This window comes from Notechis scutatus, chromosome 1 (assembly GCF_049901735.1).
Source record: "Notechis scutatus isolate UNSWTSFEM ecotype Mainland chromosome 1, rNotScu1.2, whole genome shotgun sequence".
NCBI lineage: Eukaryota > Metazoa > Chordata > Lepidosauria > Squamata > Elapidae > Notechis > Notechis scutatus.
This window is the reverse complement of record NC_142009.1, coordinates 334429692-334447610: the sequence shown is the minus strand read 5'-3', so window position 1 is coordinate 334447610 and position 17919 is coordinate 334429692. Positions and strand designations below refer to the sequence as shown.

Genomic DNA, 17919 nt, shown 5'->3' with positions numbered 1-17919 from the left:
TCATTACTAAAACAGGACTAGAACTCCATCTCCTAGCCCAGCGCCTTGACCATTAGACCGAACAAAATCTCACCTCCTTGTTGGGTTTTCACTTGGATGGGATCCGAGAGCGGGCCGTCCCCCACGGATGTGAATGCCAAGACTCGCACGGTGTAGGTCTCGTGCTCCAAAAGGCTCCCCACGGTGGTCAGGAGACTGTCGTCCACATTGTGTTTCTGCCAGTTGCTGACCGGTTGATCGGGCTCCATGGTGTAATACACCCTGTATCCCCGGATCTGGCCGTTCGGCTCTACTGGTTCCTCCCACTGGATGATCATGGTCGAGGCACTCAACATCCGGCCCTGAACATTTCGGGGGGCGCTGGCGGGTGCCTGCTCCCCCGTACGGGTCACAACGGAATCGCTGTGTGGACCCTGCCCGATGGTGTTCACCGCCGACACCCAGATCTCATATTCTGAGTTGGGACTAAGCCCCCCAATGCTGTAGCGGGTCGTAGTGATGTCTTCCTTGATTTGATACGGCCCGTCCTGACTCTTCGACTTATACTCGATCACGTAATAGGAGACGGGGTCCGGATTTCCGGAGTCCCAGGTTATGGTGATGCTGGTGGCCGTGGTCTCGGTGACAACCGGGGTGCCTGGAGCTTTGGGAAAGGCTGAGAAAACGGGGAAGAATAGACTGAAAAGGAATACAGCCACGCTCGCGGCGCGTGCTACGTTTCCCCCAATTGGCCGACGAGAGCAACCAGCGTGCGGCATAGAGGGGCAGCATTTCATGAAGAACAGCGGCTGAAATACCCTCACCCTAGGGAAGTGGAGTTTAGGGACCTCCTTAAACAGCACAATCGGCCCAGAAATAGCAATCGCGGCAACACTTAAGACTTACACACCACTTTGCGGTGCTTCTACAGCCCTCCCTAAACGGTTTACAGAGTCAGCCTCTGGCCCCCAACCATCTGGGTCCTCGTTTTACTGACCTTGGGAAGATGGGAAACTTGAGGCAGTGAGAATCGAACTGCCAGCAACAGGCAGTCAGCAGAAGTAGCCTGCAGTGCTGCATTCTCACCACATTGCGCCACCGCGGCTCATGACAGAAACTGTTCGGCTCAGTGGTTGGCATCAGTCATGTGGGCCGGGTACCCCCCAAAATGGCCGTTTGCTTGCAAATACAAGAAGCCCTTGACTTGCGACCACAATTATGTCAAAATTTATATGGCTAAGCAAGCTATCTGTTAAGCCAGTTTTGCCCCACTTTTTTGGGCCACCATTCTTAAGTGAATCACTGCAATGATTAAGTTAGCAACATGCTAGGCCGCTGGGAATTGCAGTCCACCCATCTTAAAGTGCCCAAGTTTGAGAAAGACAGTTCTAGATTGTTAACTAATTCTGGATCATCTTGGCCAATATTCCTCTTTTCCCAAAATACGAATGTTGGCTTGTAAACTAATCCTAGGTCATCTCGGCCAATATTCCCTTTGTTTTTCTCTTTGACTATTCTCAAAATACAAATGTAGGTTTGTTACCTAATCCTGGATCATCTCGGCCAGTATTCCCTTTGTTTTCCTCTTTGGCCATTCCCAAAATACAAATGTTGGCTTGTTAACTAATCCTCGATCATCTTGGCCAACATTCCCTTTGTTTTCCTCTGACTATTCCCAAAATACAAATGTTGGCTTGTTAACTAATCCTGGATCATCTCGGCCAATATTCCCTTTGTTTTCCTCTTTGGCCATTCCCAAAATACAAATGTTGGCTTGTTATCTAATTCTGGATCATCTTGGCCAACATTCACTTTGTTTTCCTCTTTGACTATTCCCAAAATGCAAATGTTGGCTTGTTCACTAATCCTGGATCATCTCAGCCAATATATTCCCCTTGTTTTCCTCTTTGGCCATTCCCAAAATACAGATGTTAATATAGGACACCTCTGGTTTCCTTCAGGTCAACGCACAAATACATCCAGACTCTTTCCTGAAGCAGGGCAAAGGAGACGCCTGTGGCTCTTTTACTCTGTCAAATGCTCCTCATGTCCTCATTACAGAACAACCCAGGTGGAAAGGACCTTGGAGGTCTTCTAGTCCAACCCCTCCCCCCCAAAGACCACAATACAGGTGCCATGCCTGAAGAGCCCACAAACTGGCCACAAACCTATGCAAATGAACATGGGAGGCACGCATGCGTCTCGAGGACAGAAATGCATGAAGCAAATGAGGCAGGCTGTGGTTGTGGCTGGACCTTGTTTTTGCAAACAGCATGGTGGCGGAGGGGGGGGCGTCATGCAGCCCTCCCCCCCAGGAGCATTTGAGGGCAATTCTGGAACACATGCAACAGGCTGATGTCACGTCATGCAACAATGCTCTTCTCGTGCATAGCTCTGTTACCCCCGTGTAGGAAGTTAGCCAGAAGTCACAATTCCCCAAGAAAATGCAGAGACAGACCATGGGATGCATTTCAGATATATTGGACAACAGGTAGTCCTCGATTTACAACCGTTCTTTGGATGTTACAACGACGCTGAGAAAAAGGGGCTTACAACCGTTCCTTGGACTTACAACCGTTGAATCATTCCCATGGTTACGCCATCAAAATCCAGGTGCTTGGCAACCGGCATGCATTTACGACGGCTGTAGCACCGAGGCTTTTGCCCTTTGGAACTTTCCCAACAAGCAAAAGTCAAGGGGGGAAGGGAAGCCAGATTCATTTCAGGACCGCACAGTTCACTTAACAACTTCAGTGATTCGCTGAAGAATGCTGGCGAAAAAGCTCGTAAAATCGGGCCTGACTCAGAAATAGCAAGAGCTCTTGGACTTATATGCTGCTTCACAGTGCTTTGCGGCTCCTCTCTAAGTGGTTTGCAGAGTCAGCCTGCGCCCCGCCCCAACAATCTGGGTCCTCATTCTAACGACCTCAGAAGAATGGAAGCTGAGTCAACCGTGAGCCGGTCAGGATCGAACTCCTGGCAGTGGCAGAGTTTGCCTGCAATACTGTATTCTAATCACTGCGTCACCAGGGCTCTTGAGACACACACACACACACAGAAAGATTGTAAATGATAGATAGATGATAGATAGATGGATGGATGGATGGATGGATGGATAGATAGATGGATAGATGGATGGATGGATGGATGGATAGATGGATGGATAGATGGATGGATGGATGGATGGATGGATGGATGGATGGATGGATGGATGGATAGATAGATAGATAGATAGATAGATAATAGATAGATAGATGATAGATAGATAGATAGATAGATAGATAGATAGATGGATGGATGGATGGATGGATGGATGGATGGATGGATGGATGGATGGATGGATGGATGGATAGATGGATGGATGGATGGATGGATGGATGGATGGATGGATGGATAGATGATAGATAGATAGATAGATAGATAGATGATGGATGGATGGATGGATGGATATGGATGGATGGATGGATGGATGATGGATAGATAGATAGATAGATGGATAGATGGATGGATAGATAGATAGATAGATGGATGTACAACAGCACTTAGACTTATATACTGCTTCGCAGTGCTTTACAGCCCTCTAAGCGGTTTATAGAGTCAGCCTCTTGCCCCCAACAATCTAGGTCCTCATTTGGTCAGGATTGAACTCCTGACAGCGGGCAGAGTTTGTGTCATGCCCCTGGTGGAGACTGACTCTGAGGAAGAGGAGGAACAGCCAACAGGGAGTGGGAGTGTGGCTCCAGAGGTGGTGGAGGAGGCTGGGGAAGGGCGGAGGCCTGCTGGGCAGTCAAGAGGCGGATCCAGGCCCATCCCCTCTCCGTCCTAGGACACGCAGGGAGGAGAGGAACAGGGAAAAGCGAGGTCTACTCAAGAGGAGATTACCATGATCCTTCTCGTGGTTTGCAGGTGGGAGCTATGTATATAAGTTTGCAACTGCGTAGTTAGAATTTGCAGGAGTCAATTTAGTGTTCACCTTGAAAGAGGTTCACCTTTGCTGGTGTTCTTCCCATGGAGTTTTCTCGGTTGTTTTCCTGGAGTTTATGATTAGTTATTTTGGCTTGCTTCGGAACTCTCATCAATGCGGTTTGTTTTGGTTTTCTGTTTGCCTCATTGTTTACTTTTGTGACTTTAAACTGTGCCTAATAAAACAGCGAAGTTAAGTTGAAGGCCTTACCGGACTTTAATATATGTTTTGGGTTTTGAGTTATTTTGAGGGACTACGGGTCATCACAGTTTGCTTGCAATGCTGCGTTCTAACCACTGTGCCACCAGGGCTCTTGAGACACCCAGAGAGATTGTAAATGATAGATAGATGATAGATAGATGATAGAGACAGAGATAGGTAGGTAGGTAGGTAGCTAGGTAGGTAGGTAGGTAGGTAGATAGATGGATGGATGGATGGATGGATGGATGGATGATAGCAATAGCATTTAGGGCTTCATAGCTCTCTCTAAACGGTTTATAGAGTCAGCCTGTTTCCCCTAAAATCTGGGTCCTCATTTTACTGACCTTGGAAGGATGGAAGACTGAGTCAACCTTGAGCCAGTCAGGATCGAACTCCTGGCAGCAGGCAGAGTTAGCCTGCAATGCTGCACTCTAACCACTGTACCACCAGGGCTCCAATCCAAGGCTTAACCCTTGCTTATCCACAGAAACGCTGCCCCCCATGGCCGTAAGTCGAGGACTTCCTGTACAACGTCCACGAGCTCCAATCCACATAGCCAAAGGCAAGACGGGGGTCAACGTTGCAGTTGCCAAACCTGGGGACGGCATTCGATTTGTCTATACCCGAAATCCTAAATAAACAGGATTCCAACTTGCAACTCAAAACGCATTCAGTGCTGTACGATCGACAGAAGGGACAAGATGGGAGTCCAAGCAGATGAAAGGGGGAGAAAATGGCGGCCATGCACAGGAAGAGGCGGGAATCTAGGTTAGGGAAGAGATCGGCTCACCTAACCAACATTCCCTTTGGTCTGAAATGACTCAAAATAAAATAAAATAATAAAATAAACGGAGCCAATTTTCAACACAGCACAGTTTTGTCCAATGAAACCCCCAGATCCGTGGGAGTTGTCATGTTGTGGGAAACAGCTGTCGATCAAGCTAAGCTCCGCCATGGGGAGGAATCAAGAGCCAAGATCAACCAAGGAGCAAAGTCAGCCAGCCGGAAGCGCAAACCGGTCAAGGAATGGTGCAAACTTACATTTGACAGTGATTTGGGCCACCGCTTCGATCACACCCAAACTCGACATGGCGACGCATGTATAGTTGGCGGAGTCTTTCACGTCGGTCAATTCCAGGACGTTGCGCCCCACCGGCATATCGTCTTCTGGCGTCAAATCTTCGGCCCCTTGCATCCACTTGACGTACGGCATCGGGGAGCCCACTGCCACGCAGGTGATGTTCACATTTCCGCCCGGCATGATCTCATGGCTGGTGGGTGGGATGGAAAACCGAGGAGCCACGCGCCGCACTGCGGACGAAATGCACAGCGGTAACAAAACAAAACGAAAAAAAAAAAAAGAATAAGGAAAACAAGAAAAACAAGAAAAACAAAGGAGGAGAAAAAAGAGAGAAAAAGAAGAAAAATAAAAGATAAAGGACGGGAAAGGGGGAAAAAAAGAGCAGAAGAGAATTTAAATACAGGTGGGGAAACGGAGGGGGGCTTTTGAATTACTTGCAGTTCCTTCATTTTCAAAATTAAAAAAGGCTGAAATTAAAAAATTATTGGAATGCCAAAGAAATAAATCAAGAAAGGAAAGGGGGGGGAGGGGAAAAAGGGGAAATAAACAGAACTTCGAAAAGAATTTACTTTCACAAACGATATATAGAATTATAGACATCAAAGCAATATTTCATAGCAACAGAAGTTCCAATGATCGGTTTGAGACCTGTCATCACAGCACAAATATAGACACAAAAATTTATTAGCAATTTCTCATCTTTGGAAAAAGCAAAGAGGGGGCACATATATGTCCAGACCAGGGGGAGTTTCCCTCATATGTCTTGGCACGTCCTGCCACCCCAACCCCGAGAACGTGGCCACCAACTTCCAAGAAGAAAAAGTGGGGTTTGTTCTGCATTCCCTTTAAAATCTGCAACCTAGTTTAGGGGAAGAGGAGGAAAAAACAAACCTGGATAAACAATAAAATAAAAAAAGTGGAAGACGGGGAGAGTGGCTTTTTAAAGGTAGTCCTCAACTTAACTATTCTTTTAGGGATCATTCTAAGTTACAACGGCACCCCCTCAAAAAGTGGCTTATAACTGTTTTTCACTCTTACGACCGTTGCAGCCTCACTATGGTCCTGTGATAAAAAATTTGGACACTTGGGAACTGACTCATATTTATGATGGTTGCAGTGTCCCTTTTGCGACCTTCTGACAGGCAAAGTCAGTAAGGAAGCCAGGCTCACTTAACAACCATCTTGCTAAATTAATAACTGCAGCGATTCACTTAGCAACGATGGCAAGGAAGATGGCAAAACGGGGCAAAACTCACTTAAGAACTGTTTTGCTTAGCAGCGGAAATTTCTGGCTCAATCTTGCGTCATTTTGGGAAATTCACATTCCTACGTCTCAAATTCGGGAGAGAAAATTTCCAAAACCAAATATTCTATTGGTTTAGATGGCCGTTATTTGGGAAAATGTCTACGGAGGTTCTCCGTCATCCAGGTCATGGTTATCCCAAAGGTGATTTTTTTTCAAGAGGCCGCTGGACTTTCAGGTTTTTATTTGAAGATATTTCTCACCCGAGAAGCTTTTTCAGCTCTGACTGGATGGTGGGGAATGGAAGGATTGATACTCCTTGCAGACAGCTGGTCATTTGCATCCTTTGAGATGGTCATTGAGGCCACTTGGAGGTTTATCGGTGTCCTCAGATCATGTGCCGTTTCAGGTTTTTCTTTGAAGACATTTCGCTTCTCATCCAAGAAGCTTCTTTAGCTCTGACTGGATGGTGGGGAACGGAAGGATTTATTCTCCTTGCAGACAGCTGGTCCTTTGCATCCTTTTGGAGGGTCATTGAGACCACTTGGAGGTTTATCTGTGTCCTCAGGGACACCTGAGTAGTGCAAATGGGTCTGAAGCCTTCTTGAAACTGTTGTAGACTAGAGATAGTCATATCCTCCCCCTCTACTGAGAGAGGCCTGTTCAATTTTGATCTAGATGGCCTCTTTGACCCCTCTTTGAAACCAGCAGTCCCCTCTGTCCAAAATGTGGACTTTGTTGCCTCCACAAGAGCGGCATTTGTCTTTTAAACATGCATGGACTACGGAATCTTGTCCTGATGGGTTTGTTCCCCTACATTGTGCCATGCGTTTGTGAAGTATTGTACTGCATAGACCACGTGGCTCATTTTGTGTCTGGATGTTTTATCCTTACGGCGGATAAGCTTCTGCCTTAGTATATTCTCAGGTTTGAAGCAGAGGTGGCTGAGGGCCGGTTTGCACCGGTTTGGACGAACTGGTAGTTAAGATTCTGCGCAGTTTGGCGAAGCGGCAAATCCTACCACTGGCAGGCCCCACTCCCCGCTCGATTTTTGGTCTGTTTTCTGGGCCAAAAGCGGTCCAGAAAAGGGCCCAAAACCCAGCCTGAAAACTGCCAAAAAACAGCCCCCAAAATGGCCTGTTTTTTGGCCGTTTTCAGGCGTTTTTGGGTCATTTGGGGGGCTGTTTTCAGGCCATTTTCCACACCAAAAATGGCCTGAAAATGGCCCAAACAATGGCCTGAAAACTGCCAAAAACAGCCAGAAAAATGGCCTGTTTTGGCCATTTTTAAGCCTTTTTTCGGGACATTTTCAGGACATTTTCCGGGCCCAAATGGCCTGAAAACACAGGCCGAAAAAATGAGCGGGGATAGAGCCAACCAGTGGCGGGATTAGCTCCAATTGGCTGAATCCTACCTCTGCCTTTGAGGCGAGTGGCCGGTGTCATGAGTGACATCACCCATCCAGTCACATGAGCAACCGCCTACCCAGCCAGAGAACTGGTTGTTAAGTTATTCCAATCCCACCGCTGGTTTGAAGGGGGCACGTATGTTGTGTTGGCTGAAGATCCTCCTGAGCTTTTCCGATATTCCTGCCACGTGTGGAACGACAACGTTGCTTCGTTTATTGTTATGGAAGAACTCCTGTTTTTTTGTTTTTTTTGAGATTTGAGGAAGGTCCATCATCGATCTCCAGTCTACAGCGCAGTCCTTTCAACAGGTCCAAGAAGGCTCCACACCCATTTGCCCCACTCAGGTGACCCTGAGGACACACACACAAGCCTCCAAGTGGCCTCAACAACTCTCTAAAAGAATGCAAACGACCAGCTGTCTGCAAGGAGTATAAATCCTTCCATTCTCCAGCATCCAGTGCTGAAGAAGCTTCTTGGATGAGAAGTGAAACATCTTTAAAAAAAAAACCAGAAAGTCCAGTTTTCTCTTGAAAAACAACAAAAAAACATCTTTGGGAAGTGCTGATAAAACAGCTGTGTTTCACACCTGGGTATGCAGCCCTTCTTGAGAGGGTTAGACAGGTAGTCCTCGACTTACAACCACTCATTTAGCTGCTGTTTGAAGTTACAGTGGTACTGGGATTAGTGACTTATGACCGGTCCGCACACTTACAACGATCGTAGCATTCCCCATGGTCGTGTGATCAAAATTAAGGGCCTCGGCAACCGGCATGTATTTACGATGGTTGCACCATTTTGGGGGGGTCACCTGATCGCCGTTTGTGACCTTCCTAACTAGTTTCTAGCCATGGTGGCCCAGTGGTTAGAGGGCTGTACTGCAGGGCTACTTCTGCTGACTATCAGCTGCCCGCAATTTGGCAGATCAAATCTCACCAGGCTCAAGGTTGACTCAGCCTTCCGTCCTTCCAAGGTGGGTAAAATGAGGACCCAGATTGCTGGGGGCAAGAGGCTGACTCTGTAGACCGCTTAGAGAGGCTTGTAAAGCACTGTGAAGCGGTATATAAGTCTAAAGGCTATTGCTACCCCCCCCCCCCACCTTTACCTCTCTCTTTGTGGTGGTGCAGTGGTTAGAATGCAGTATTGCAGGCTGACTCTGCCCTCTTCCAGGAGGTCGATCCTGACTGGCTCAAGCTGTTGCTAGCAAATAAAGTCAGTGAGGAAAGCTGGATTTGCCTAACACTATCCATCTTAATATTAAATGATCTGCTTAATGACTCCATGGATTTGCTTAGCAACCATGGGGGTGGGTGGGTGGGTGGGAAAAGCTCCTAAAAATCAGGCATGACTAACTTACCAACCACCTCGCTTGTACTCACAAGTCGAGGACTCCCTGAAGTCTCTCATGGCTAGCTTACCTTGTTTTGTTGTTTTTTTTTAATTCTCCTGGCCTTGTGACCAGATGCAAAAAAAAAAAAAAAAAAAAATGGAACAAAAAGGGGCTGAAATCCTTTACAGCCTGTCCTCGTTTAGTGACATCAGCAACTCAGTTGCTAAACAAAACTGCAACTGCCCTTGGGATCTGACTGCAGCTCTCCTTTCCTTGAGAGACCCACAAGGGTCATACGTTTGGGTCGAGGACTGCTCATCGCCCAGTGAAATTTCATCATCTGCAAATAGTTGCTAAACAAGACAGCTGCTAAACGAGGACGCCCTGTAATTATGGTTAAAACTAGGCACTCCTAAGTCTATTTTCCTGAAATGCTTGCAGATGCATATATACATATACATATATGTGTGTGTGTGTGTGTGTGTGTGTGTTTTCGTAGATTTTCACAGGCACAGGTATGCCGGTCTTGGCGTGTTCGGGTCTTTTCCCCTGTAAGGTTGAGAGCATCTTGGCAACGTTTCGACGAGGTCCCACTCGCCATCTTCAGGCTGGTGAGCAGGTGAGGGTAAAGGGCCTTTACTCCCTACAGGTACCCCAAATTTAGTCCCCCAAAATTGGAAGAGGACACATAAAAGAAGGGGGGGGAGCCCTTTCCTCCCCCTTCCCATTCCCCGACCATCCCCAAGGAGGAAGAGAAGCTGCAACAGGAAGGCCGTGTACGGGACAGGAAACAAAACAATAAAAAGATCAAAAAGATGAGAAACGCTAATCAAATTTTTGTGGTTTTGGGGTATATACACCCTAACAAAGCTTCTTGGAAAAATCTGACATGATTCCATTGATAGATGCAGCTTTCGGAGGTCATGCAAAGGGAGAAGCAGAAGAGGAGAGAAAAAGATTGAGGGTGAGATTGAGAGAGAGAGAGACAGAGAGAGAGACAGACAAGAGAGAGAGAGGCAGAGAGAGACAGAAAAGGGAGAAGGAGGCGTAGAACAGTGGAAGTTATTAAACGGGCTGCTAGCAAATGCCCAGGAGGTTCAGGGAAAAATGGGAAGGGGGCAAATTAGAGAGAGACAGAGAGGTTAGGGGTGCCGGGAAACCCACTGTTAAAAATGCTGCATACTCTGTTTCTAGCTGATGTGATCCAATGCGCTGATCTAACATTGGCACATCACAGCCCTGCCAGAATAATAATCATAACAATAACCATAACAATAAAAAGAGAATTCATAAGAATCAAACAGGTAAAAAAAAGGGGGTGGGGGGCAGAGGAAACGAAAAAAAGGAAAACACACACAGGACTGGGAGGGGGGAGACGAGAAATACACAAAATGACCACAATGGGGGTTGCATGCAGAGACTATCGGATGCACCTCGCCGGAAGGATGAACAGGATGGGAGAGAGAAAGCACTGTTTCGTGTGGATCCATTTTTCGCACAAACGCACACGCACACACACACACACACACAACGGCATACCAAAAATGATAGGCTAATGCTTTCTGCTAACTCTACAGTCAATAAAAGAGGGCTTGGGAGCATTTTTGACATTTAATGGGGGATCCACCCATTTATTTATCTTTTCGTTCTACCGACTGACTCCTCTGGGTTTCCTGTGATTGAAACTGGGTTAAAAGTCCCTTGTCCTGCCCTGAAATAAACCTGGGTTTAAATCCAGCTAAATCCTAGATATCTTCAGGTTTTAAAAAAAAGTTGGGGCGGTGCTGTTGGCAAAGCACGTTTTAGTTCTAATCAGGGTTTAGTCAAAGGCAAGGATGGTGTTTGCATCATCAGTGAAGAAAGGAGACGAGAGTTTTTGCGACTAGGGTGCCAATAAATTAAGCTGTCGAAGGACCAATTTCGTTGATTTAACCTTCCTTGTTGGGCAAAGCTAGCTAGGAATGGCCTTGAGGGACAGGAGGAACTGATGCTAGCAAAGCAACATTAGATAAGAGGTGGCTGAGCCCTGGTTAGATAAGGTGTGGGGACCTTGGTATTGTTCTCTGAGCTGGGTTGCATTCTTGCAGACGTTTCATTACCAAACTAGGCAACATCATCAGTTCAGTAAGGGAGTGGGATTTGCTCTCTGTTTCTATGCTCTGTTTGTTATATTAGATAAGAGGTGTTTGAGCCCCAGCCAGGAAAGTACCTCCTTCATTCACGTGAAGATTAAAGGATGGAGGGCGAAGCACGTTCAGGTTTACAAGGTGCTTTTTATTACACCTGCTGCAATAAAAGTAATCCTGATCTCTCTGGTACCGGTTTCCTAGGCTGGGCTGTAGTTGCAGGCAACACTGAACTAAGAGAGGTTAACTCCTCACTAAAAACAAGGCATTTTCCTCTGTTCTAAAGTGACTTTCCACTCTGGGAGAATTGAAATGGAGAATCACACCAACTTCTGGAAAACTTTCTTAATTGTCTGATTACTTTCTCATCTGAATTTAACTCCAGGAAGGAGAGAGAAAGAGAGAGATGGAGAAGGGGAAAGAGAGAGAGAGAAAAGGAAAGAAGGAGGGAGAGGAGGAGAGAGGAAGGAAGAAGAGGAGAGACAAAGGCAGGAAAGAAGGAAGGAAGCGAGAGGAGGAGGAGGACAGAGGTAGGTAGGAAGGAAAGGAAGGAAGGAAACGTACAAAATAGAGCCATAGGAAAACAGTGCCACCCGTATGATAAATGAAATGGAGAGACCAAAGGGAAGGAAATTGGTGAAAGACTTGCTTGAAAAAGGCACACCAGGAAAGAGAGTGAACTCAGGGAGGGGACAAAGCAAATGGAAGCGAAGGGGAAAGAGAAATATCCAACTGAGGTGGTAAGATTTACTCGGCAAAAGGCATCAAAATGGCAAAACAAGGCAGGTAGAAAGGCAAACACCTGAGTATTTATTGAAACAGAAGAAGGCAACAAAATCAGACTGAATATCGTAATGAAGAAGGGAGGGAGGAAGGGAGAAGGGAAAATGAGAAATGTGGATGGAGGAAAAAGAGGAAGGAGGGAGGGAGGGAGAAGGAAAAACGAAAAGGGTGGAAGGATGGTGGGAGGAAAGGAAGGAGGGAGGGAGAAAAAAGAAAGGAAGGAAGGAGAAGAAAGGAGAGAAAAAAGGAGGGGTAGGGAAAGGAAAGAAAGAAGGAGTGAAGGAAGAGAAAGGGAGCAAAGGAAGGGAAAGCAAAAAAGGAAGGAGGGGAGGAGGATGAAAAGGAAGGAGAAGAGGGAAGGAAAGAAGGAAGAGAAAGGAGGGAACAAAGGAAGGAAAGAGGAGAGAGGGAGGAAAAGAAAGGAAGGGGGAGGAAAAGAAGGGAAGGAAGTAGGGAGGAAAGAAGGAAGTTTAACCCAAACTTCAAAAGGAGAAATTGGCAAACCTTTGTTCATATGGGCCAGTGCTGCGAATCGAAGTCTGAAGGGGGAATGTCCAATCGCCGGGGTGGGGGGGTGAGGAAGGGAGGGGGCTGCTTTCACTTCCCCACAAGGGAGGGAGAAAATGGCCATGGGGAGGGAGGGGTTAACAGGCCAGGGTCCAACCATCCGGGAGACTCCTGTCTTCTGGATGGAATGAATAGTAGAATAACACCTTCACGCAAAAGCTGGGGGGTGCAATTTGCACAGAAACGTTTGCAACGTCCAAGGAAAGGGGCTGAAAACGGAATAAATCTATTTATTTTTTATTTATTTTCTGCTTTCCCTTCTCTCTTCCTGACGCTCGAAATCTCACCCTCTCCACTCTGCCCCATTTTAAAATGTCGGAAGTCGCCTTTCTCCTAGGGCTAATTTACAGGTAGTCCTCAAATCACGACCGCTGGCTTAGCGACGGTTCCAAATTAGGATGATGCTTAAAAAAGGAAAGGGGGGGAATTTGACAAGCGGTCCATTCGCTTAAAACCGTGCAAGCGTTTGTGTAGTCCATTCATGATCAAAACTGGGGCGATTTGGCCACCGGCAATGGATTTACGCCGGGTTACATTATCTTTTGTGTGTTTGTGTGTGTGTGTGTGTGTGTGTGTGTGTGTGTGTGTGTGACACCAGATCACCATTTATGACATTCCCACAAGCAAGTCAATAGGGGAAGCCTATTTGATTTGCTTAACGACTGTGCTTAAGAACCACTGCAAAAGAAATAAAGGGCATAAAATTAGGCAGGGCTCACTTAATGACCGCACGGCTTAGGGACAGACATTCGGGTCGTTAAGTTGAGGACTCCCTGTCTCCCAACTTCCTCCTAAGGTTGGATTCACCCAACGGGCTTCGCTCATATGCCAATTCAATCCCTTTTAAGCATCTTCGTACAAATAGACCGAGCCCTAGAATTTGTTACTATCCTATTCCGCCCCTCCATTAAACCACAGTTTAAATTAACCAGGCTTGACGTGATATGTCAGTGCTGTCGTTAAGTCTATCGCTGGTTGGATTTTCTCGTAGGGGGCAGGATTTGATCTCCAGAGGGAGGGAGGGTCATTAATCCTTATTCCTGGTAACGTTTAGCAGAATGCCACGTTTGATACGTCAAGATTGCGTTCATCAATCCCCATTTAGCAACCATTTAAATGCAGGGAACAAGGGCTGTACGGGGGGTTTTAGACACAATGAGGAGTTAAAACAGGTAGTCCTCGACATACAACAGTTCTGTTCGGACCCAGCTCCCCAAACACGGCCAACCTTCTGATGTGAACTCAAAAGATTCCTTTATTAGGAACGCCGGCAGCCCCGGGAAAAAAATTTCTCTCGCAGGCTAACAAGTCCACCTGGACGGAAGATGAATAGTTGTCGGCCACATCTATTCATCTTTGCCCCCTGCCTTTTATCCTCAGCTAAGGTGGGCCCTCACTAGCAGTGGTGGCTTTTCTGTTCCAAGGACCGGCCCATAGATTTCCACTGCTCTCCTCTCCTCTGCCTTTTGTGTATTCATGCGTCAGGCAGTGGACCCAGCTGTTCCTCCTCTTCCTCGTCAGCCAGCTCCAGACCTGGGGGCCTCTCTCTCTCTCTCTCTCTCTCTGGCTGCAACAAGTTCATTTAGTGACCGTTTGAAGTTACAACGGCAATGAGGAAAGTGACTCAGGACTGTTTGTCAGAGTTACCATCGTTGCAGCATCCCCACGATCCTGTCATCACGTGGTCCCCTTCTCACCAGCCAAGTCAATGGGGAGGCCGGATTCACTTGACAACCGTGGCAAGAAATGTCATCAAACTCATTTAACAAACACCTCGCTTAGCAACGGAAGCTTTGGGCTCCATTTGCAGTCGTAAGACGAGGAGTACCTATATACGGTCGACAAGATTTGCAAGTGCTTATGAGTTTCCTTGGGCTGGTTTGACTGGATCTTAATTTAATCTTAATTTTAATTTTAATCTTCATTTAAACCAACCGAATTCAGACCAGAGGATAAATCTCTACGATTTTTTCCTTGGAAAATCGAAGGGCTGCCGGCTCTTATGGAGCAAAGGGCCATCCCCTCAAAAGGGGGTGAAAATCAGGATGGACCGTAAATCCTAAATGTGATTTATATTTACATTAGAGGGTCGTCATCGACTTACGACCACAACAGAGCCCAAAATGTATGTCGCTAAGTGAGACAGTTGTTTTCAGAGTGTTTTGCCCCATTGTACGACCTTCCTGGCCACCGTTGTTAAGTGAATCACAGCAGCTGTTAATTTAGTAACCCGGTTGTTAAGTGAATCTGGCTTCCCCATTGACTTTGCTGGTGAGAAAGTCTCAAAAGGGGATCAGATGATCTGGGGACCCTGCAACTGACATAAGTACATGCCAGTTGCCATGTGTCCGAATTGTGATCACATGGCCGTGGGGATGCTGCAACGGTCATAAGTGTGAAAAACGGTCATGTCACTTTTTTCAGGGATGGCGTAACTTCAAACAGTCACTAAACAAACTGTTGTAAGTTGAGGATGACTTGGAACTACCACGTGGTCAGTCCTGCAGCTGCATTTGAGCACCAGTTTTAGGGGAGGAGAGAAGAGGAGGAGAATGTCCTCGACTTACGACGGTAATGGAGCCTGCTCCATCATGGTTGTAAGTCGCGATGATTGCAAAACCACTTGGTCACGCAAACAAGCCGATCGGATGACCTTTGTGGTGTTGGTCGTTAAATGAATGCTTGCAGCCATTAAGTGAATGCCTCATTCGCTAAAACTGAAAGTAAACATTGGTTTTTCGGCAAAGCCGCCATATAACACAGCCACGTGACCATGGGATTGGCCAAATGGCCATAAAGGGCATCCCGGGTTGCCAACCAATTGTAGTTAGGTCCTGTGACCATGTCAGAACTTTGAATTCAGAGGGTAAGTAAGTACCCTCGGTTAGCACCGTTCCAACTTTGAACAGCCGCTAACTGACCCAAGTCATAAGCCGAGGACTGTCTATTCAACAAGGATTGCATGACAGCAGATATTACCAGGAATAAGGAGATGCAGGAAAGGGAACAACACACAATCTCCTTTGTAGAGGAGAACATTGGTAGCTCCGGGTTGACGTGAGGGCTCCTTGGCGCTCTCTGAGCTTGGTTGTTTTCCTGCAGATGTTTCATGACCCAACTAGGGAACATCATCAATGCTAGAAGGGCGTGGAGTGGAGGAGGAGGAGGAGGACTGTGCGGTCCTTGGCGCTCTCTGAGCTCAGTTGCTTTCTTGTAGACATTTCATGACCCCCAACTAGGTAACGTTATCAAGGTTAGAAGGGAATAGAGTTTGCTCTCAAACCCTTCTAGCACTGATGAGGTTACCCAGTCAGGTCATGAAACGTCTGCAAGAAAACAAACCAGCTGTTCTGAGCCAGCTCCCCAAACGCCACAAACCCTCTTGACGTGAACTCAAAAAGATTCCTTTATTAGGAACGCCGGCAGCCCCGGCAAAAAAGTTTCTCTCGCAGGCTATCAAGTCCGCCTGGCCGGAAGACAAATAGGTGTCGGCCACATCTATTCATCTCCGCCTCCTGCCTTCTATCCCCAGAGCTAAGGTGGGGCCTCGCTAGCAGCAGAGGTTCTTCTGTAAAAGGACCGGCCCATAGATCTCCACTGCCCTCCTCTCCTCTGCCTTTTGGAAATTCATACGTCAGGCACTGGACCCAGCTGTTCCTCCTCTTCCCATCTGAGGGCTGACGGACGGCTCAGGCTCCATCTCTCTCTCTCTCTCTCTCTCTTCCTCTCTCTCTCTTCCTCCTCTCTCTTCCTCTCTCTTTTCTCTGTCTTCCTATCTCTCTTTCTCTCTCTCAATCTCTGTCTCTTCCCCCCTCTCTCTTCCTCTCTCTCTCTCTCTCTCTCTTCTCTCTCTCTCTTTCTTCCTTCTCTGTCTTCTTCTCTCTCTTCCTATCTCTCTTTCTCTCTCTCAATCTCTGTCTCTTCCCCTCTCTTCCTCTCTCTCTCTTCCTCTCTCTCTCTCTCTTCCCTCTCTGTCTTCCTCTCTCTTTCTCTCTCTCTCTTCCTCTCTCTCTCAATCTGTCTCTTCCCCTCTCTCTCTTCTCTCTCTCTCTCTCTCTCTCTCTCTCTCTCTCTCTCTCTGCCACCTCCATTCCCTCTTCCCTCTCGGACCTCCCTGACACTGATGCTGACTCCTACACCTCCTCCTCCTCCTTCTCGGATTCGGCTGCTGGAGGGACCGGAGGCCAATGGGCCAGACCACAAGCTCAGAGAGCACCAAGGACCCCACAAATCTCTTGTAAACCTGAAACTTCATCCTTAGGTCTTTTGGTGGGCCCGGGGTTCCCCCTAGCATGTTCCCGTCAAGGAGAATCCTTCCCCACTGGAGATCCTAAGATCCTTCCTATGTTTGACGGACTTCTACCGGAGGAGCATTAGAAAGTTCAAGTGGTCAAAGGAAGCAGGACGGGGTGCAAAGCTTGTTTTGACAGACCTGGTTCTAGGAGAATAGGAGCACCAGCATCCAACCACCTCTCGTCCTTACAACACTGGAACCTCAAGATGGATCTGGAAAGACAATCCTGAAGACCACGATCTTCCATGACCACCCACCCCCCAAGATACAGGTAGTCCTCGACTTACAACCATTTGAAGTTACAATGGCATTGAAAAAAAGCGACCCGTGTCCATTTTCCACAATGGTGGTCATGTGATCAAAATCGGAACGCTTGGCTCCTATTTATGACGGTGACAACGTCCCGCGATCGCGTGATTTCCCCTTGGGCGACCTTCTGACAAGCGAAGTCGACAGGGAAGCCAGATTCGCTCCCCAACCGTGCGACTTACTGAACAACCACATCGCTTCGCTTAACGACTGTGGCACAGAAGGCCGTACAAGGGGGGGGAAACTCACTTTACTAATGTCTCGCTCAGCGACAGAAATTTTGGCCTCCATTATGGTCGTATGTCAAGGACTACCGGTAGGTAGAATTTGCAGCTGGTGGTGGAGAGGGGAGGGGAGGAATGCCGGGGAGGGGGGGGCAGAGGCAAGGAGGGGGACCCCAGTTATTAAAACTTTTGGTTCCTTCAGACCCCGATCCACATTTCCAAATAAGCCATGATTAGAAAGCGGGGAAAGACAGGTGAGGGGCAGGCAAGGGGAAAGAAACAGGGTGGCTGGAATGAACGCAAGGCCAGAAACGTGATGTTAATTTCGCTCGATCCAACAAGCAAAAGAGGGGACAGAGTTGTCGGATTGTCTATCGTGTGTGTGTGTGTGTGTGTGTGTGTGTGTGTGTGT

At 47.4% G+C, this 17919-nt stretch overlaps 1 protein-coding gene across 1 annotated transcript in view; it reads right to left on the bottom strand.

Moving 5' to 3' along the window:
- The window catches only part of PTPRS (protein tyrosine phosphatase receptor type S), a 265570-nt gene that overhangs the window by 112224 nt on the left and 135427 nt on the right, over window positions 1-17919 (bottom strand). Inside the window, 2 exon segments of the mRNA XM_087952781.1 lie at window positions 74-655; window positions 5186-5455. Coding sequence (XP_087808907.1) covers window positions 74-655; window positions 5186-5455 — 852 coding nt within the window.